This window comes from Ceratotherium simum, chromosome 13 (genome assembly GCF_057802395.1).
Source record: "Ceratotherium simum simum isolate JZ-2026a chromosome 13, ASM5780239v1, whole genome shotgun sequence".
NCBI classification, from domain to species: Eukaryota; Metazoa; Chordata; class Mammalia; order Perissodactyla; family Rhinocerotidae; genus Ceratotherium; species Ceratotherium simum.
The window spans coordinates 51,468,977-51,491,634 of record NC_141912.1 but is presented as its reverse complement, the minus strand read 5'-3'; the positions used below and the strand labels follow the sequence as shown (position 1 = coordinate 51,491,634).

Sequence of the window (22,658 nt, the reverse complement as noted above, 5' to 3'; positions counted from 1 at the left end):
CGGCTGGGATGGTTAACTCTCCTGAGGACAGTAGCCCACCTAAGGTACTAACTCTTTATTATATTTGGGCCTCGGATACTAACTTGGGGGTGTGAACACGTTTTGTTTGACAAAGAAGTTTGATTTAAGAGCAGGTAGTTGTTAGGAATATAATACTTCCTAGAAGGAGTCTGACATTTCTCATAGAGATAGGATCGTGGAGCATCATATTGGGAAGAGATTTTAGAGAGCATTCCTTGACATTACAGATGAGAGAAATTAGCGCCGAGAATTTGTGATTAACCAAAATACATTTAGCGAGTGAACGAAGACTGGAATAAAATTCAGGCGTCTTGATCCCTTGATTCAGTGCTCTTTCCACATCTCTCTTACTAGTTTTCTAAGTGGTTTTAAACCTAAACAAGTTCGGTAATGCCCAGGAGTACTAATCTCCGTGGTTAGAGCCTAACATATGATCTGCTTAAGACACACAATTACATTGTAATTTGAAAATACTACTGACATGGAGTGTCATGAATGAATGATGGACTTAAAATGTGACTCACTGGTGTGACATCACAAGCCGAGCTGAGCCTGTCTTGGATGGACGTTTGTACCTGTGGCACACAGGACTGTCTGGATGCAGGGGTTCTTGGGGTCTCTCTCCTGCCTGCACAGTCCTCAGGCCCTCAGGCTCGAGAACTGGAGCGCTAATGGGAGAGGCCTGCAGGAGCACACGGAGAGGCCCATTTCCTCTCTGCGCCTGTTTTGCAGCTGGCGATTCACTTGCACTGACCTCTGGAACACTTGTGTGCATTGCTCCGTGGATCTGCAGCCGCCTCTGGCAAGCTCCCCAGCGCGGGTTCGTCGGATTGACCTCCTCCTGCTGTCTCAGGAGCTGGGCGTGTTCTATGTGGATGAAATTATTATTGCAGACACAAACCTAACAGGTGATCATCGAATCCACTCTCCTCCATGGGCCTGTCCATCAAACGGCAACCTCAAACTTTTCTGCTAGGGGCTGCTTTTCTTTTAATGAAGAGGGAACAGGTGGTTCTCCATCTTGCCTGTCTGGGTCCTAGAAAGAAGACGGAGTTGGGATGGTGTACCCTTGGCCCCTGTGTTTCCCTTGTTAGACCACCTCTTTTCCTGTTTACCTTGATGCTTGCCCTTGCTTCTGGTGCCTGTGCTCTTATGCCAATTTACCACTTTCTTGCTGAGAAGCCTTGGTTTTCTCATCCATGAAATGGGCATAAGGAGGGCCCTATCTCAATGGATTACTGTGAAGACGAACTGAAGTATAATGAATTAACTGAAGCGATCACCATAGGTCCTGACCATAGTAAATGCTCAATAAATATAAGCAATTATTATTACTATTATCATTATTATTATTAGGCCAGCAGGATTTCTACACCTCTCCATCAGTTAATATCTGTCATAGAAAGTACTAGAAGGAATACAGCAATATCTGGCCCTGTAAGTGGGCTAAAGGTCTGACTTAAGACCCTTAGGACAGACTCAGTGCGAGTTAGAGGGTAGCCACATCCTCCGGAGAATAGGCTCATCTTCTTTCTGTCCATCCAGACTCCTCTACGTCATCACTCAGAGCTCAGGCCTGGCCCCTTTCTCCCTTGACCTCTCTTGGGCACAGTGATCTCACCTGGCTTTGCTTGTCCAAAAATCTAGGGACAAAGTACTCATCAGGGTCCTCCTGAGGCTGGCCACGTATCATGCTCACCCAGGGGAAGAGAAGCCCATGACCAGGACAGAATGGGGCACTTTGCTACCGGGGCCGCCAGACTTCCAACTTCTGTTCACTTTCTCCTTTCCATCAAATCCTTTATGACTTTGGGGCTCAGCTTTCCTGCTTTTCATAGCTTCTCTTTCTTTCTCTCTCCAAGGAGAAAAGGGTTTGATTTCCAAATGTGCAACCTTTTAATCTTTTGCCTGAAAATTACAGAACTGAGGGCAGGGGGGCTTAGTGGTGGGTGGCAAGAGGACTCCCTTTCAGCCCTGAAATTACCTCATCTTTGATCCTCATCAAAATTCTATCTCTTGTCTGTTTCAGTGGTTTAAATGTTTTGGGGGCATCTGGATCAGAATGGGTCATTGCTTATTTCAAGCTCTGTTTGTATTTCGGCACACTTAGAAAATAATATTCAAACGGTGTGCTGGGGTGACTGTCTGAATTTCTTGGTGCCTAAGACAACTAGTGGGGCCTTTGGTGAACCCCAAGTGCTGCCCAGATTCCCGGAGGGCTGAGGGGATCAATATTTCATACACTGAACCCACTGATTGGGGCACTCAGGACTAGATAGTAGGTGCTGTTTCCCTTTCTCCTCTCCAAATCCTCACAGCCCGGGATCCAGAGCCCTTTCTCACTGCCGCCACCTCTGCCACCAAATGCTGTAGGATCTGGAACCATCTAGCAGTGAGGTGAGGAGGGAAGTGGGAGGGAGAGGTCAGAGACAAAAAGGAAGACTGGAGGTGGCTTGGGTAAAATCATCTGTTTCCCACTTTGTCTAGTTACCCTGCTGGCAACAATTTTCCTTTGAGGATCCTTTAATGGCAACATAAACGCTACACTATTGGGCTCAATATTCATAATGTCTGACATTTATCTGATCAATTTAGCACTTGATTATATTCTCCCACCTAATGTCCTCTGAAAGTTCTTTTTATCTAGTGGGAGCTACCATTTATTTCTCGTTTAGTTCTCAGAACCCATGAGACGGTCCTGTTATCCCCACTCAATAGATGAGGAAGCCAAAGCTAAGAGGGGCTGAGCATCTTGCCCCAAATCAGCTGGAGTGTGGGGGAGATGGGAACCCAGAGATTGTTGACCCCAGAGCCAAACCTTCAATGACTCTCTAGCCAGCTGATTAAATAAACATCTATTGAACATCTACTCTGTGCCTGGTGTTGTGCAAATCATTGGGCATGCAAAGACTCTGTCTTTAGACTGTTCACTGTCTCGATTGTACAATCTTGGGGAAGAAGCTATCCTTTACACAGTGCCTAGTAGGAGGGGAAAAGGATATTGAAATGTCTTGTGCTGGTCATTTAAATCTGCCATCTCACTAAACTCTCCCTGCCAAGCAGATTGGTATCTGTCATGATCTCCACTTTACAAATGAGAAAACAGAGTCTTAGAGAGGTTATGTTGATTAGCCAATGTAACCCAATAGAAGTGGAAAATCAGGATTTGAGCAGAGGTCTGTTTTAAAGCTTGCACTTTTCCTGCGTACATGCTGACTCCACGTTGTGGATAAACACTCAAGTACCCCCAGTATGTGCCTCGAGTGTTCAGTGGAGGATCAGTTGTCAGGGACCTTGGGAAGGAAAGGAGGAAAGGGTGGCAGTTCACACTACAACAGATTATTGGGGTGGGGGGGAGGGGCGTGCTACAATGGTGTAGGGAGTGATGTTTGACTGGCTTGGAGCTTAATGAACTTTGCTGTGGAATTGCCTTCATCTCCTTACACCATGACCTTGCATTTTCCTTTTGATACTAAACTCCTGCCTCCTCTCCCTTTGCTCTTCATGGCAGATAGGTAGGCATCTCTGCTTTAAGTGTGTACTGAGATCTAAGTAACTCAGCATCTCCATTGGGACTTTCCACACAGCCAGTCTTCCATCTTGATTTACTTGATAATAATTGGATCATTGGTTTCTAGTTTCTCAAGCTGATTCTGGAACAGCTCGCCCTGGTGGGAATCTGGTGGAATCACTCTCTGTGGTGGGATCCCCTCCAGTCTACAATGTCACGTCGTGGTTGGCGGGGTGTGGCCTGGAGCTCCCGCTCATCACCGCAAGGTAGGGAGCCATTTTGCTCACCTGTCCCTCCTAAGAATTGCTAGTTGGCCTTGGAAAACACAAAGGTGGGACTTTTATCAGGAAAAGCTACCTGTCTTGTTGCTTAAAACAAGGATTCTCAATCTTAAGAATGCAGCATCAGACTCACCTGGAGGTCTTGTTAAACACAAATTGCTGGGCCCTAACCTCACAGGCTCTAATTCAGTAGGTTTGGGGCATGGCCTGAGAATTTGCGTTTATTTATTTTTTTATTTTTTAATTTTTTTTTGAGGAAGATCAGCCCTGAGCTAACATCCATGCTAATCCCCCTCTTTTTGCTGAGGAAGACCGGCTCTGAGCTAACATCTATTGCCAATCCTCCTCCTTTTTTTCCCTTTTTCTCCCCAAAGCCCCAGTAGATAGTTGTATGTCATAGTTGCACATCCTTCTAGTTGCTGTATGTGGGACGCGGCCTCAGCATGGCTGGAGAAGCGGTGCTCGGTGCATGCCCGGGATCCGAACCCGGGACGCCAGTAGCGGAGCGCGTGCACTTAACCGCTAAGCCACGGGCAGGCCCCAGAATTTGCATTTATGATGAGTTCCCAGGCAATGCTGATTCTGTTGGTCTGACTATACTTTGAGAACTAGTTTCTAGTGAATTTGTTTAAAAATAGTTGTCTTTTTATGCTTTTCAGAGCTTCACATTACCACTGTTTTCTGTTTGCTCGGCTCATTCTATTTCTGGTATATTAATCTTATTGGAATCCTTGGAGGTGAAATGAAACAAGGAACAAAAACAGCTATTTCTAAGATCTCTCCACCAGATGGCACTAGAGTCCCGTAAGCGTTTCGTCTTACTAGTCAAACCTTCCCAGACACAGTTTACAAAGCAGTAACTAAGGATCGGGCTCCTCCAAGCTCCTGGAACACTTTTATGCTCTAATTCATTCTTTAAATTTTTTACTAAAACCCCAGTAGAATGGGAAGGATTGAAACGCTCTGCCTTTAAAATTTCCTTTTCTTTAATTCTCTCTCTTTCTAACACGTTCCAAAATGAGTTCTCATAGTTAATACCACGCTTGGGACGGTGTATTGAAGGCAGGCGCAGAAAGCTTGAATCTGTGCTCCGCTTTCCTTGACTTAGTGTCCCATGGTCCTCTGGGCAGCAAAGATACGCGAAAGCCATCAAAAGTATGAAGGAATGAAAGAGCTTCAGTGGTGGAGATGGAGCCGCTGTGTCAGCCAGCCTGCGGTTGTGCTCCAAATGCCAAATTAGGAACTCTGAAATGATAGAGGCTAATTTAGGTTACTCTGAACACGTCCGCACTTAGAGTGGTCCTCACAGCCTTCCTTTCTGAGTTTTCATCAAGTCCCTTAGCTCCTTCTGGAAGCCTCCCACCTAAGCAGGACAAGATGCCCTCCAGACTAGCCGCTCCTAGATTCCTCCCCAACACACGTAGTATCGCTCTGTTTCCATAGGGTTGTATGTATGCACATCAACATGTAGTACTAAAATAGTGTTATTTGTAGAGATCATATATGTTCATTGTTGAAAATTCGGAAAATACAGAAAAACACTTAGAAGAGGATAAAAATCCCTCATAATCCCTCTGCTCAGAGATAACTTCTATAACATTGGATTCATATTCTAACTGCCTTTTTGTATACATATATACATGTACATAACTACTTTTTAAACCTCAAATTGGGACCATAAATTACATATATATTCGCAACATGCCCTTTTCACCTGATGGTATAAATTGAATTTTTTCACATATCATTAAACATTCTTTTAAAATATGGTTTTTAATGGCTGAACAGTGTTCCATCTCATGGTGTGTCACGATTTATTTGACCCATTTTTTGGTATTAAAAGCAAGATTGGGCAGGCAGTGTGTTTGCACACAGTCGCTAGACAAGAGCTTGGCTAGATGGAGTGGCCCTTGTGTCAGCTGGGGATACTGGGTGGGTAAGTACCTGTGGAACAGGGCACTGACTTCTCATTTGAGCTTTACAAATGGAGTTAGAGAATACCAAGTTCTCCTTTCACTCTGTGCTTCGGGACCAGAGCAGCGGAGGCCAGAGTCATCACTCTTCACCTGGGTCCCTATGCTCCCAGGATCAGTGAAGGGGAAGGCTGGAACACTCTTAAAGGCTAACATTTACCCTACACGTTTCCTGCTGTGATGGGAGAGGGGCAGCTCTGGGAGCTTGAGCTCAATGTCTGCAAACATGGGAGACTACCTGGTCTTTGAGACGGAGTTATGTTCTGCCTGGAGTGGCTCCTCTGGATGGTTTCTGCAGTTAATGCTTTGTTTTTGACATACCACAGCTCTGTGCCCACTGAAGGAGCAGAAGAAGGATCCGGGCTGGTCCAGGTGACAACACAGAGACTACAGAGGACAAGTCCGCCTTTAGGAGGACACTTTCGCATCCAACTTTCTAACATAGTGATTCCTGGTAAAGGGGCACTTGGGGGTGCAACATTTCTCACTTACATTTTCAGGAGCTTCCCCAGGCAGACAGCATCCTGCGAGATTGTCAGGCAGGGTGACAGTCTTAAAGCTATTTTGTTTATTTTCCAGTGTCTGAAAATGACTTCTCGAAATTAAAGATCTGGACAATAACAATAACATACCCTTGTTGGTATGATCCCAACGTTTTAGTTTTATAGTTGTGGAAACTGAGTGCATTAGCTTCCTGGGGCTGTCCTAACAGATTACCACAAACTTGGTGGCTTAAAACAACAGAAATTTATTCTCTCCCCATTCTGGAGGCCAGAAGTCCAAAATCCAGTTGTCAGCAGGGCTGCACTCCCTCCAAAGGCTCTAGAGGAGAACCCGGTTCCCACTTCTTCCAGTTTCTGGGGGCTGCCAGCATTCCTTGGCTGTGGCTACATCTTTCCACCTGTGCCTCCATGGTCACATTGCCTCTCTGTCTGCTGTCTCAAGACTCCCTCTGCCTCTCTCTCATAAGGATACATATGATTGCGCTTAGGGCCCACCTGGATAATCCAGGCTGAACTCCTCTTCTCGAGATCCTTAACGTAACCACATCTTTTGCTTTATAAGGTAATATTCACCCTTTTGCTTATAGGGCAACAGTCATAGTTTCCAGGGAGTAGGAAATAGGCATATCTTTTTGACGGCCGCCATTCAGCCCACTATACTGAGGTTTGCCCAAAGGTCATACAAATAGTCGATTGGAGGGTCCGGATGTGAACTCGGGTCTTTGATTCTCAGGTCATTCCTCTTCTCTCTAAAGTTTCCTAGGCCAAGAACCATGGTAGCCATGGCCCTTCTGAATTAAACTCCACGGTGACAGCATGTGCTATTGAGGATTTTAGTGGTCATAACAAATGTAGGAAGAGCTTTCAGATGCCATGAGAGTAGAACAGCTTCTAAATCTTCAAGAACAGACACATTTCACAAAAGACAAGGATTAGAAGTGATTATATGTTATTTATTTGCTGAAAACATAGGGGAATCAGAAAGGAGGCTCAGGAGACCTCAACAGTGGCAGTATAAAAGTTGGTACTTGGTCCAAAAGTCTTCTGTCCTCCCAAGCAGAAAGATGCCAGGCTTGCAAAGAATCTTCTTGGGTGGGAGGAATGGAGTGGTGTTTTTACTCTAATAGGGCAACTTGGGAAAAGTTGCTGGCTCCTGGGCTATTGGAGTCTGATCAGTGGGTGAATAAAGGCCAACAGTGCCCTGCCTCTCTGAAGTCCATCGCTGTGCTGTTTCCCCTCTCATGAATGAGAGAGCTGCAGCCTGTCTGTAGAGAGACTTTTCCTGCCACCACATTCTATTGCTGATGCTCCTCACATCACTGCCTGCGAAACAGCTGGGGCAAGGCCAGCCTTAACCTGGCCTTTTGAAATGACAGTGGCTCTCAAATTATATATTCATGTGGGACAGTCTTTTTTAAACTGATGAGAGTTTTGTTTGCCTTTAGAAATACAGTGGTATTTTATTAACACTCCAGGACAGTGTAGGATTCAAGAGAAAAGCTCTTGAGTAGGTAGAAGGCAACCTGAGTTTTAATCTAAACCTATCTCATTTGATTGGCAAGCTTCCGAATCTCATCAGGCTTCCTTTTCTTCATTTCTAAAGGAGGCATTAAGATCCCCAAGTGACCCACCTCTCAGGGCTGTTGGGAGTAGCTAATGAAATGGAAACTTTTGGTCAAGCGTGAGACAGGGTTCAAACACAAGCAAGGCTTAAACACAGAGTGCTGTTATTTCTCTGCGGGAGTGTGGAATGGGGAAGCAGGTGGTTGGGCTTAAACGAAATTCTAATAGAGAAACCGAAGTTACACTCCAGCATTCCTCAGCTGGGTTGGAGAAGTTTTTATGGATGTCAGCTGCTGTATACCTCCCCTACTCCCTGTGAAAGGTGACCAACTTTTCTTTGTTCACAGGGCCAGCTGAGTTTTTCCAGTCTAATATTTAATTAGGCTTTCAGGCGTTACTGGGGTGCCTGGAGTTTACATTTTGAGTTGACAGTTGAGATAGTTTTGTCTGATATGACTGTGCTCTCTGCTTGCTCTGAGATGTGATACTGATTAAAGGTATCGCAATATAAAACATGGGCATCTACTTGTATTGGCCTTAGGAAAAAATGGTTTAACTGGGCGGGGGTTCTCTTGAAGCTATATTTTGAACTCGAGTGTCTCCTGCATATTTAGTAGGTATCCTGACATTTATTCTCTGCTATCTTGATGATGAGACACTGTGAGGTGGAGTAGTTAGCATCTTGTATTTTCTGTATGAAAACTTTCTCCCACAGGTGTCCCTGTGCATATTTCAGCTAGTCACCTTCGCAAGCTCTTGCAGAACAATGCTGACGACTTCACAGCCAGGTACCTCAATGTCAGTGACTTCGCTGTGATGGAGGATCTAAAGTCTTGCTATGAACATGTGTGGACTCTCTCCTGGTCCACTCAGATTGGGGATTTGCCCAATTTCATCAGGGTATGTATGATGTCCCTTTTGGTGGTGTAGATTTGGTGCCCTGGAGCAATTTTGTAAAAAAAAATAATCAGGATTATATGAATGAAAACTGTCATGAATTATTAGTTTTGTTGGAATGTTCAAGTAAAGGGGTTCAATTATCTTTCTTTCTAGAAGTTTTCAAGATGTATTTTGTATCTCATATCCCTGGGAAAGCAATTTAAACCCAACCTCCCCTTTCCTAACTCAGTGTAGGTAGAGAAGTCATTGGTCAGTGTCCACCATTCAATAATTCTACATCTGTTATTGGATAATTTAAACAGATGTGATTGACTTAGATTATCATGCAGGCAGATGGCACAGCAGAAGGAAGTTTAGAAAAGGATTTGCTGTCTTTGGATAATGACAAAACCAGATGCTCTTGCATATTTAGGGTTTTAAAAAATAATCTAAAAATCATCTAGCATTTGGTTATTATAAAATGAAACCCAGGATAAAATTTTATCCTTGTTTTATGGTATTGTGGGTCATCTGGTTTTCAAACAAAATACTTAGGTGGAGATGGAAGAAGGATGAGAGTCATCTCATAGCACTGTTTCCTTACATTTTATTTCAATATTTTGGATTGCAAACATATAAAACAGAAAAGCATATAGAAACAAAATATCTCAAGACTTAGAGAGAAGATTGTTTTTTTGGGCCTTTTTTGGCAACTCTACTTGCAAATAAATATTTCTGTAGTTGACTGGAGCTTTCATTAGCCATTACTTACTGTTAAGTTTCTAGATATCAATCTCCTGTCATTCTATTTTCACTTTCTAGCTATCTGATTATCTTAAACAGAATGTGAGAAGACCCTTTATCATTTGTTTTAATCAAGATTAGACTTCTATTCCATGACAGAATTCACCAGAAATGTAACCATCTCAGGTCTCTGATGACAATCTAACTGGAGTGAACCCTGCTGCAACCACTCGGGTGGTGTATGATGGTGGAGTTTTTCTTGGACCCATATTTGGAGACATGTTGGTTACTGCCAACCAGTGCACTCAGGTGAGAGTTGATGGGCCACCCAAAGTGCAAGTGCTAGTTTCAAGTCTATCTCAGCCCCTCCCTGATTTGTAATGTGGACCAATCCCAAGGATCAGTTTTCTAATCCATAAAACGGAGACAGTTATGGCTGTCCTCTTTCTGCTTCCACAGGGTATGGAAAGTACTCAGAAAAATATATGTGCTTTGTAAACACAACATTCCATTATTATACTTATTGATGCTATTATTGTGGAACAAAAAATAGGATCCTCTATAGCTACATATGACTTATACCTCCACACAGTGGCATTGGAAAGTAAATAAGCTAAGTCCTCTCCTTTTCTCTTTAAAATGTCTTTTTCTCATTCCCATCTGCCCATACTCCTGTTACGAGTCATCTGCTTTTAATTTGAGAAAATTTTAAAATAATAAAACTATAAAGAATAATATAACCAACACCTGGCTACTCAAACCAAGGTTTAACAATTTCCAACATTTTGATGTATTTATTTTATCTTTTTTCCCTTTATGAATAAAATAAAACATTATGGATAAAATCAAAGTGTTCTTTATCACATATGCCTTCATGCCATCCCAATACCCTTCACTCCATAAGCAAACACTATCATAAAGTGTGCTTTTAATCCATGTTTTATACGTAGAGAATAAAATGAGTCATATCTTTTTCACCTTCCTCATGTCCAACTATTGTAGAGTTCTATTAGATTAACACTAGTCCCAGGGAGATGGAAAGACATATAGTCTCTTCTTGGGGACCTACTGTTCTAGGACAAAAAAGACCCCAAACCAAATGTCCAAATATGCCCTAATCGTCGATTGTATATCCATGTAGTGATGGCGGAAGGAAGGTGCCTACTTTGTTGGCGTTTACCAGCAAAGAAAGGGCTTTTCACAGGAAGTAGGTACCCAGTTGAAAATATAGAGTGATAAAAAGTCCTAGTGCAGTTTGAATTTATTAAATTTACTTCTATATGACAGAGAGGGAATTTACTCTAGATTTAGCAAACTTAATTGCAGAAATGTTAGGTTTCAACATACCTATCATCATTTTAATAAAGCCTAACATGTTTTGAGTCATTCATTACAATTTAGGGTTTATTACTAGGAAATAGAAGAAAGAAAAAGAGAATAAGTGAATCATTAACACATTTAAATTTGGGCAGACTTCACGAGTACTTTATGAATACTCTTGAGCATATGAAATACATACATTTGCTTTTAATTCTTTTGCATTTTTTCAGGTGGTTGTGCAAGTGAATGACATACCTGCTCACTGCTCAGGTTCCTGTTCTTTCCAATACCTTGAAAAGTCGACTCCCCGGGTCCATTCTGTATGGTATTCTCTTGGTATGATTTGTGACTTGGCATTGAAATGGTCAGAAACTTTAGACTCAGAGTGATTTGTTAGAGGCCATGTACCTGGTGATGGGTGGGTAGAAGGTGTGTCAGTTCATGGGGTAAGTGTTTAGTGCTGCAGCAGAAAGAACATTTTTTGGCCAATGTGAATGATATGGGTATGATTTGAAATGGAGACACGTGGATTTTGATGACTTAAAATGTTTTATTCTCTTTGTCCCTTGTTTTGAAATATTCTTTATTTTGATGTTTTCCCTATTTTTTATTGACTAGTGGTCTCTCATTACTAGTTTGAGAAAATTTAAGATGGGGGCTGTGTGCTACAATAATAAATGCAGATGTCCAATATTGGAGTCAGCACTCAACACCCTGAATTTAGGGAGGGGAAGGTGAGAGGGAATGAACATTTGATGTTAGAGAGAATTCTCTTAAGTGAAGTGATATCACTGAGAAATGATTTTGTTCTTTTCTTTTCTCCATGAAGATGATGACATGGACCTGCTGGTTTATATTACTGGAACTAGTTTCTCTGATGACTCCCAGGCCTTGCAGGTTACAGTGAACAAAACAAGTTGCAAAGTTATTTTCTCAAACCAAACGAATGTGGTCTGTCAGGCAGACCTGCTACCTGTTGGAGCGCATCTGATCTCGATGTTGGTGAGACCCTCTGGTCGCGCCATCAATGCCAGTGGAGGAGGCCTCTTCCTAAATGTGGAACCCAGATTGGATGCTGTGGAGCCTTCCAGAGCTGCAGAGATTGGTAATCTGGGGAGGACCCCACATTGCATCTGACCTTCTGAAGCTAGCATTCTCAGTGATACAGAGGGATCTAGTCCTGCCGTGTAATAACTTCTGTATCCACTATCATTCACAGCTCTTTGTTTTCTGCCATCAGCACTTCTTCTAATGAGTAACAGACATTTGAGCCCTTAAATGAACTCACTTCCCACAAAAAGGATCACTGTTTGGCTGATGGTGTCAGGCATAATTGGGTCAGTCACTGAGTCACCAGGACCATGCGGTCTAGTGGAAACAACACTAGATTGGGAGTTAGGACATGTGCCTGGGTTTTCTTCCGACCAAAGCCAGATGTGTGACCTTAGAAGTTTCAGTTCTATGGAACTTAGTTTCCTAATAATGATGAAGATAGGCACAGTATCATTTATTGAGTACCTCTCCTAGATAGTCGCACACCTGAATGCTTACAGCTGCCTGAAGATGGAATTATTATCCATATTTTTCAGATGAGATAATGGTGGTTCTAAGGGAAGAATGACTTGCCCAAGGCTTTCTGATGGAAAGAGGTGGAGCTAGGATGTAAACTGGGATTGCCGGATGCCAAGGCTGCTGCTGCTTCTACCGTGCCATGCAATCTGAGCTACACAATGGGCCTAATTATGCTTAACTTACAGGCCTCTAGCTTTGTGTGAGATTAAAATGAGCCAACAGGTGGGAAAGGCCCTTGAAAAGTAAAAACATTTGCAAATGTGAAGCACAGGGCTTACCCACTGGGAGCTTTGCATGTGGCAGGTGTTTCACAGATGTTAGTAAACTGATGTACACTTGGATACTTGGCGAGGATGCAGAGCCAACTACCATTTGAGGGATGTACAGAGGGTAGGGGGGCTTGTTGACATCAGCCCCATGCATTGGATCTTAGTGCCATGGAAACCAAGGATCTCTCCATGCTTTCTGAGGGACACAGCCAGTCAAAATTGCACGAATCTCAGGAACACTTCCATGGGTTAACGTATGATTTTTAGAGCATAAAACTCCTTTCCTTAATGCCTTCAATTTTGTCTTTGTTTATTCTGTTGGCCAAAGAACTGTGGCTTAGAACAGTTTTATTTCTTTTTTGGTGAGGAAGATGAGCCCTGAGCTAACATCTGTTGCCAATCCTCCTCTTTTTGCTGAGAAAGATTGGCCCTAGGCTAATATCTGTGCCCGTCTTCCTCTACTTTGTATATGGGATGCCACCACAGCATGGCTTGATAAGCAGTACGTAGGTCCGCACCTGGGATCCAAACCTTCAAACCCAGGGCTGCCGAAGCGGAGCACGCCAACTTAACCACTACACTACTGGGCCAGCCCAAAGTGACGCTTGCTAAGAACATTTTTTGAAGTGGCGTTTCCTGGGCATAGACTCATCATTCAAAGGAACAGCTCATTTCTGACTTGACTTTGCCTAGAAGAGTGAGTTACAAGGCCCACACTACCTCATCTCTACACAAAAACCAGAGCAAGCTTGCTCTTATTCTCAGTGATTCCAGGAAGGGGCCAGATGATATGAGGTGCTCAGGATGAAAGATCGTATTCTGTATCAACCCAATAATTATTGATTTGAGTTTAGGGCCTATAGTAGTCTTCTCATGAGGTTTGTAAGGGGCTTTGATCTTCTTATAAGTTACCTGTGCGGTTCAGGCTGCGCAAACCTTCTTTAGCTCCCCCACTAGACTGCAGACACCTCAAGGGGAGACACGCGATTCAGTGATCTTTGTTTCCCCATACAGAGCGCCTTGCACAGGCAGGGTGGCCAACTGTCCCAGTTTCCCTGGGACTGAGTGGTTTCTCAGGACTCAAGACTTTCCATTTTAAATTGGGATGTGGAACTCTTAGTGCTAAAGCTTGAAAACTCTCAGGCAAACCAGGATAAGTTGGTCACTCTATCATGGCGTGCTGTACCAACAATACGTAGTGAAGGGATTTGTCTGGGAGGATTGTACATCATCCTTCTATATTTTAGTAAAAGATAGAAAACTTAGAGAAGGGGTAATGTCAGGTGGGTGCAAATGTACTTTTAGTAAGACCAAGGGGAAAAGGAGAGAGAGAGAGGGAGATGCTCTAGCTGCTACTTTCCTTATTACTGGATTTAAAGCTTCCCTATTAACCCTTCCTCTGCCCTGCCACCTACCCAATATCAACCAGTGTCAATTAATCAATTAATCAATCAATCAATCAATCAACACTGATTGAGCCGCCCTGCATAAAGCCCTGTGCCAGATGCTGAAGATCTTGGTACTCAGAGTGTGGTTCGAGATCAGCAGTATCTGCATCATCTGGGAGTTTGTTAGAAATGCAGAGTCTCAGGTGCCATCCCAGATCTCCTGAATCAATCTGCATTTTAACAGAGTTATCAGGCAATTTCTACGAATAGTACAGTTTGAGAAATGCTGCTGTTGGGGATTTAAAGAGAACCAGGCCAAGGCCTACTGGCAAAGAATTTACAGAATAGCTTATATGTGACTAATACATATAATAATGTGATCAATAATATTCTAAATCACCGCTTGCCCATACACAGAAGCACGCTCGAAAGGGTTTTTGAGGAAAATCTTGACTTTGCCTAATGTACTTCCTTGGCCCATTTCTGTGCTGAGATAGAGTTGCCTTCTCGTTAGGTATAGACTCTTGTGAGGCACCTCAACTTTCAAATGGGAATGGCACAGTGTCACCACCTCTGCAACTTTTAATCATTAACAATAATAATTATAACAGCAATTTATTTAGCTCTTATTATGTACCTGGCACTATTAATGCTGGGGATAAGTAAATTAAAACAAAGTCCCTGCTCTCATGGAGGTGATGATTAAGTGTGTAAGAGAAAAATTAAGCAAGGGGAGAGTGATGGAGGGAGTGATGGTTCTGATGGGATGGTCATTGATGTTGGAGAAATGACATGATGGCATTGGAGAATGGAGACATGGATGAAGTGAAGGGATAAGTCCTGGGGAAATCTTGGAGAAGAGACCTCTAGGCAGAGGAAACATCAAATGATAAATTCTTAGGTCAGAATGAGCTCAGCTTATTCCAAGAACACCAAGGAGGTCACTGTGGCTGGAATAGATTGAGCGAGGGGAGAGTGGTATGAGAAGATTGGGAGCAGATTATACGGCTTTAGAGACTATGAAAGGACATTGACTTTTATTCTGAGTGAGATGGGGGGCATTGGAAGATTTTAAGTGAAAAAGCGACATGATCTGACTTCTGTGTGAGGGTATACTGCAGGGAGGCAAAGATGGAAGCAGGGAGACCAGTTAGGCAGCTACTGCAGTCACCCAGGGGAGAGAGAGCGTTGGGCTGGACCAGGGTATATATATCTTATAAATATATAGAGCTGCCCTAGGGGAAATTTTTTTTTGCCCCAGGTCTTTCTTTCTTTTTAACTTAAAAAAAAAATGATATATAATTTCCTTACCATAAAATTCACTTTTTAAAAGTGTACAGTTCAGTGGTTTTCAGTATATTCACAAAGTTATGCAACCTCACCACTATCTAATTCCAGAACATTTTTATCACCCCCAAAAGAAACCCTCTATCCATTAGTGGTCACTCCCTATTTCTCCCTTCCCCCAGTCCCTGGAAAGCACAAATCTATTTTCTGTCTCAATGAATTTGTCTATTCTGGACATTTCATGTGAATGGAATCATATAATATGTGACCTTTTGTGTCTAGCTTCTCTACTTAGCATAATGTTTTCAAGGTTCATCTATGCTGTAGCATGTATCAGTACTTCATTCAATTTTATGGCTAGATAATATTCCATTGTATAGATAAACCGCATTTTGTCTATCTGTTCATCTCATGATGGACATTTGAGTTGTTTCCACTTTTTGACTGTTATGAATAATACTGCTATGAACATCTGTGCACAAAGTTTTGTGTGGATATATGTTTTCGGTTCTCTTGGGTATATACCTAGAAGTGGAATTGCTGGGTCATATAGTAACTCTATGTTTAACTTCTTGAGGAACTGCCAAACTGTTTCCAAAATGGCTGCATGATTTTGCATTCCCACCAGCAATATATGAGGGTTCCAAATTTTCCACATCCTTACCAACAGTTTTTATTTATTTATTTTTTTTGATAGTAGCCATTTTGATGGCTGTGAGACGGTATCTCATTGTGTTTTTGACCTGCATTTTCCTAATGACTAATGATCTTTGAGCATCTTTTCATGTGCTTGTTGGTCATTTGTATATCTTCTTTGGAGAAATGCCTATTCAAATCCAAAGGAGAAATGCCTATTCAAATCCTTTGCCCATTTAAAAAATTGGGTTATTTGTCCCTTTATTGTTGAGTTGTAAGAGTTCTTTTTATATTCTGGATAAGAGTCTCATCAGATATGTGATTTGGAAATGTTTCTCCCATTCTATGGATTGTCTTTTCATTTTCTTTCTTTTGTTTTTGGTGAGGAAGATCTGCCCTGAGCTAACATCCATGCCAATCCTCCTCTTTTTGCTAAGGAAGGCTGGCCCTGGGCAAACATCTGTGCCCATCTTCCTCCACGTTTTTTATGTGGGATGCCCCCACAGCATGACCTGACAAACGGTGCATCGGTGCGCACCTGGGATCTGAACCCGGGCTGCCAGCAGCGGAGCGCACGCACTTAACCGCTATGCCACGGGGCTGGCCCCTCTTTTCATTTTCTTAATAGTATTCTTTGAAGCACAAAAGTTTTCAGTTTTGGTGAAGTCCAGCTTATCTTTTTTATTGTTGCTGCTGCTTGTGCTTAGGTGTCATATCTGAGAAGCAATTGTCTAATCCAATGTCACTAAGATTTATGCATATATTTTTTCCTAAGAGTTTTATAGTTTTAGCTCTTGCATTTAGATATCTGATTTATTTTGAGTTAATTTTTGCATATGGTGTGAGGTGGGGGTCTGTATTAGCTTTCCAGGGCTGCTTATCCAGGTACCACAACCTAAACGGCTTAAACAACAGAAATCTACTGTCTCACAATTCTGGAGCCTAGAAGTCAAGGATTAAGGTGTCAGAATGGATCCCTTTTGAAGCAATGTGTGACAAGAATCTATTTCATACCTCTCCCCTAGCTTCTGGTGGTTTGCTGGCAATCTTTGGCATTCCTTGGCTTGTAGAAGCATCAACCTGATCTCTGCATTCATCTTCACATGGTGTTCTCTCTGTGTCTTTTCTCTGTTCAAATTTTCTCTTTTTATAAGGATGACAGTCATATTGAATTAGGGGCCCACCCTACTCCAGTGTGACCTCATCTTATCTTAACTTAACTAATTACATCTACAATGACTGTATTCCCAAATAAAGTCACATTCTGAGGTACTGGCAGATAAGACTCCAACATGTGAATTTTGGGGGGACACAATTCAACCCAAAACAGGATCCAACTTCATTCTTTTGTATCTGGATATGCAGTTGTTCCATTTTGCATATGTCTGAAAGTACTAGTAGTATAACTTCTTAGAAGTGAAATTGCTAGGTCAGGAGGTTATGTACATTTAAAATTGTGATAATGCCAAAATATTCTCTTTAGAGGTTGTATAATTTATTCTCTATGTAGCAATGTATTTGAGTATCTATCTACCTCATCCTACTAAGACAGTGTGTTACCAAACTTTTTGATATTTGCCGATCTGATAGAAGCAAAATAACATTTCATTGTAGTTTTACTTTGCATTTATTTTAAGAGAGAAATTGAATATCTTTTCATGTGTTTAAGAGGCATTGTATTTTTTTTTTTCAGTGAACTATCTATTCTTCTCGTTAGCCCACTTTTTTCAATGTAGTCTATTGTAGTCTTGCCCTGAATATTCAGGACAAGTTTATATGTTTAGCTTCAGGGTATTATTCCACCCAGTCATACCCTTCTGAAAAGTTTTCATTAGGTTGAATAAGTTCCTCTTTCTCACCCTGACACGCTTGAGAAAGATAACCTCGCTCCTGCACTCACTTCCCACTCTCAAGGGGTTCATGTCTCTATTTGGTGGCCTTACTACATTGCTTGTATTCCCTTCTGGGGAGATGGCTGACCAGAATCATTGCCCTCATCAATAGTAAGTGGGCTTTCTGTTCATCAGCTGGATCAAAGGCTGCTCCTCCAAATAGGAAAACGTGCCATAACATCAGCGTGACTGGTGCCATGCCTCTTCTTAACAATGTCTGCAGTGAAGAGAGAGAGGTTTCTGTGGTTGCTCTTCAGCAGTCAGTAGACAAATCCTGATGGCCGTGGGTAGTGATTTCAGTCACTGCTACACCATCTTGGAGACTAGAACCATCTTGGAGACTAGAACCTAGTATGTGTGGTATAATCACAAAGCTGGAAGGGCTAAAGCTGTCATTTAAAGATGAGGGAAGTGAGAACCAGTGAACTCAGGGACAATACTACAAATGATTTGCTTTAAGTGGCAGAGTAATCTGTGGCCCTCATTCTGGGTCCACTGCTTTTTCTACCTTGATGCTCTCTTATACTTGATTTCTGAGGAAAAGAATAAGCTTTATAGGATTGGCAGGGGCGATATTTAAAAATCTGGGGCAGGAAGAGTTTCCGGAGACCATCTACTCTACTTCTCTGACTCATGGCAGTATTGTGTTTCTTTGTTTTATTCTTAAATATTTCCAGGATGTGTTACGAATTCTCTATGCCCTCTAGTCACCATTTCTCTCTCTTTATATAGTAGTGTATATATCTAACTTCAGTCTTTTTCTGCAGTTTGAGCATGCCTTGTGTTTTGACTAAGGAGCTTCATATTTTAATTTCATTTTCTCTCTCTTGTGGGTAATTAATTTTTGTCTGCCTGTATGGCTTTTTATCCCATCTAAAAATGCTGTTTTTGTTACAGGAGGGCTCTGGGCCACCATCCGAGGCTCTAGTTTGGACGATGTTAGCCTGGTGTTATTTGGATCTCAGTCTTGTGCCATCAACATCACCACAAGCAATTCACGAGGAATTCAGTGCAAAGTTCCACCCAGGGTAAGTGGAATCCTTCAGCCTCTTCTTCTTTCTGGGTGGGTGACCATTATTAACATGTAGTGTAAGGTTTTCAGTGAATCATTTCTTAGAACTAAATTAACTGACATGACTTTTTCATCAGGAGAGTATGCTTATGTTTATATGTTTATATTGCCTGTTCTGCTATGAAATGGGAAGCTGACTCCACCAATGGGGCTTGTAATTAATAGCAGTTAATTTCTTTTAAGAGAAGACAATCAGGCAGTCCCAGTCCACACTCTTAATGGATACTAGTGCCACAGAATAAATAAATTTATGTAGTGCACATTCTGGGTATTTGTTTGTAAAACTTACATATCTTGCAATCTTACTTGTCTCTCAAGCAAACAAAAAATAATGGTTTTCACCACCAATTTTGTTTTCTGGCGTGGATGTGAATGGTAGTTCTTCAAAACTTCTAGAATGTCTGGTTCCTGTGAAATATCTTCCTAGTTATTCTCTACTGCTTCCTTTTTCCCTTAAAAACAAGTCCCTTAGCTTTCCCTTTCTTCTTCAGTTAGTGCAATCTCATAGCCTATTAATTTTTACATTATATTATATTTTATATTTTAATTAGATTTGAGTCCAGGTCCTTCCCTGGTGCTGTTTGTGAGAGTCATACCCACAGTTGAGGTTGAACTTTTTATTCAGAGTTGACTTCAGTGTCATCAACATTCCTAGCACATCCATGACCCCAAAAGATGGCTGTTTACTGAACAAATAAAGATCTCAGGAAGAAAGTGTTCAGAATAATCTTTGATCTCTTGTCCCACATTTTTATCTTATCCAGTTACTCAAATATTATGAAGTGTTAGCTTTTATATATAAACTGCATGCAATTCCAATCTATGGTTGTATCGTAATTTGTTTAACTTTTCCCTATTATTGGACATTAAGATAATTTCTAAAATTTCCTATTTTAAACAATAGAGCTTTGATCATCCCAGTAACTACATTTTTGGGCAAATTTATTTTTCTTAGGATAAATTAATCTAAATTCTAAAACTTTTGATATGTAGTATCCAGTTGTCTGAAATTCTTTTTTGATTTATACTCCCACCATCACTGTGTGAGTGTATGATTTCTGGCACTTTGGCCAACACTGGGTATTATCACTTTAATATATATTTAGCATTTTAATGGGTAAAATTTTTATTGTTTGGATTTCTTTTACTAGAAAGAATAAACATTAAACATTTTACTATAAAGAATAAACATTAAAAAAAAACTTTTTTTTGTTGGTGTCATAGCATTTATAACATGAAATTTTTGTTGTACATTATTGTTTGTCAGTCATCGTATAAATGCATCCCTTCAACCCTTGTGCCCACCCCCCAACCCCCTTCCCCCTGGTAACCACCAAACTATTCTCTCCGTCTGTGTTAGTTTGTCTTCCACAAATGAGGGAAATCATGTGGTGTTAAAAACAAACTTTTAATTTTGATCAAAGCAATACATGCAAAGGTTAAAAGGAAAGTAGTAAAACAACCACACTCTCCTGCCTTCTCCTCTTCCCCCTTCTCCAAGTCCTCCTTTCTGAAACAACCACCTTTAATTCTTTTGAATATAGTTACAGTACCATTATTTTGTTAAATCAATAAACCTCGTTTACATTATTATAACTGTTTAAATGATGCCGGCAGAATCACGTAATATATTTTTCTCTTTTATAGTTTGTTTTTTTCTTAGTTTCTAATTTTTTTCTTAACATATCTTCCTTAAAATAAAAATTCTCCCTCTTGAAAAAAGTTCCATCCTATCAGTTACTCTTTTTCCTTGAAGATCTCTGTTCTGCTTCAATCTAACTCGGTGTTTTCCAGGTTCACGTTACAGGTTTCATCCTAGATTCTCTTGATTGCTCTCCTGGGTAGATTCACTGTTTCTTGGAATTCATGTCTTTCTCTTTTTTGGCTATTGTTTATTTTATGAGAACATAGCCTTAAGAAATGTTCTAAGAAAGATTGTGTGGGAGGGAAGTTTTCCGAGTACTTACACATCTGAAAATATTCGCACACTTGATGGATAGTTTAGCTAGGTATAGATATTTCCTTGAAATTGCCATTATTTGCAGAACCAATTGGTATGTTAACTACAAATCATTCTTACTTACTCTTTAATCTGTTGGATGCTGCACTTGCCTATTCTAAGCACTTGTCACTGTGTGTGTATGTGAGAGTGAGAGAGAGACTTGAAAGTAGCAAATACACTCTTTAAAAATAATTTTCTTGACAGTAACCTTTTAAACTAATTCTGAATAAACTTTTCTCAAGTCAATCTTATTTACAGATGTTTGATTTTAAAAATTGATTTTGCAGGGAAAAGATGGACGCATTGTGAATGTGACTGTGATCAGAGGGGACCATTCTGCAGTTCTTCCCATGGCATTTACGTATAACTCTTCTTTAAATCCAGTGATCACATCTCTGAGCAGAAACAGAAGCAACATAGCAGGTAAAATGTATGAAACTGTAGCATCTTTTTATTTTTAGATCACTGATCCTATAATAAAGGGAAATGATGGCCTAGTAATTTTACGGAAGATAGTATTATATTTTGAATGGGAGTTATTTTTCTGAAAACCAAGAGACTAGTATTATCATCTTAGCCATCATTGAATAAATCTCCTTGTATCTATTTTTCCCCTCTGTAAAATTGAGACCATTTCCATCAGGAAAATGACATGGGAATTCAAAGGTAACAATTCAATAAATATTTATGGAGCACCTACTATGTGCCAGTAATAGCACAGACATATTATAGACTTTAATCCTTGCCACTAATTTGTAGGATTATTAGCCTCAGTTTACAGGTAAGAAAACTAAGGAACAGATAGAATAAGTAACTTGTCTAAAATGCTATCTTTAGTAAGTAACAGAGCTGAGATTTGAACCCAGACAGTCTGGTAGCATATTCGAAGCAGTTAGCCACTTATAGTTTGCTATAAAATACCATTTTGAGCATCAAGTTCTGTTGTAACAGGTATTTGATATGATTAGAGAATAGAGTGTTCTGATTAACCAAGAATTCTTGTTCCTTGAGAAATACTATGTATAAAAAGAATAAATCCTTTAGCACCCAACTACAGGAAACAATTTAATCTTCCTTTGATAATTCAGATGATATGACAGGATGGAATTACAACAACTTATTAACATGTCATATTATATAGATTTGGAAAAGTACCATACTGTATAGATTTGGAAACACACCTTTCTGGTTAATTGAATGCCAGATAACAGAGCGTTTATGGCAGCCATATCTAAGGGTTTATTACAAAAGACCATCAAATTTCCCAAAGAAAAAGCCTGGACTTGATTTTTCTGGTACTATTTTCATTTTCCATTGCTCAAGAGTACATAAATAAAAGGAAGTGTCCTTTAGTTTCTCAATATTATTCAGTTCAGATCGTGCAGAAGAAGAATTTGCTGCCTCAGGTGACCAAAGTGTGTAAAATTCCTTAGTGGTATAGATTCTTCCCAACGAAGTAGAAAAAGGAGGAGGGAGCTCCGTGTTCTATTCAGATTTCAATGATTTTGGCTTTTAATAAAATTTCCTCCCTATAATGAAAAGAATAAATACATTGCATCAGTGCCTTAAAGGCATCTAGGATTAGCTTGACAATTGACCAAGAGCCCAAGGAGTTCATGTTATAGATATACACAACATGATGCATTATTTGCAGAATTTACACTTACACTTAAATCTTTCTACAGGCAGAATAAAGAAGAACATGTTATAAAATCCACAAACAGTCGTAGCCTATTGGGAAAGTC

The 22,658-nt window shown here is 40.8% G+C and overlaps 1 protein-coding gene across 2 annotated transcripts in view; it reads left to right on the top strand.

Moving 5' to 3' along the window:
- The window catches only part of PKHD1 (PKHD1 ciliary IPT domain containing fibrocystin/polyductin), a 431,042-nt gene that overhangs the window by 30,722 nt on the left and 377,662 nt on the right, over window positions 1-22,658 (top strand). For both annotated transcript variants that reach the window (XM_014782549.2, XM_087438704.1), the window contains exons 20-28: window positions 754-929; window positions 3,660-3,798; window positions 6,113-6,240; window positions 8,568-8,752; window positions 9,662-9,784; window positions 11,026-11,131; window positions 11,625-11,900; window positions 18,737-18,867; window positions 21,201-21,336. In XM_014782549.2, coding sequence (XP_014638035.2) covers window positions 754-929; window positions 3,660-3,798; window positions 6,113-6,240; window positions 8,568-8,752; window positions 9,662-9,784; window positions 11,026-11,131; window positions 11,625-11,900; window positions 18,737-18,867; window positions 21,201-21,336 — 1,400 coding nt within the window. The remainder of the gene's footprint in view (window positions 1-753; window positions 930-3,659; window positions 3,799-6,112; window positions 6,241-8,567; window positions 8,753-9,661; window positions 9,785-11,025; window positions 11,132-11,624; window positions 11,901-18,736; window positions 18,868-21,200; window positions 21,337-22,658) is intronic.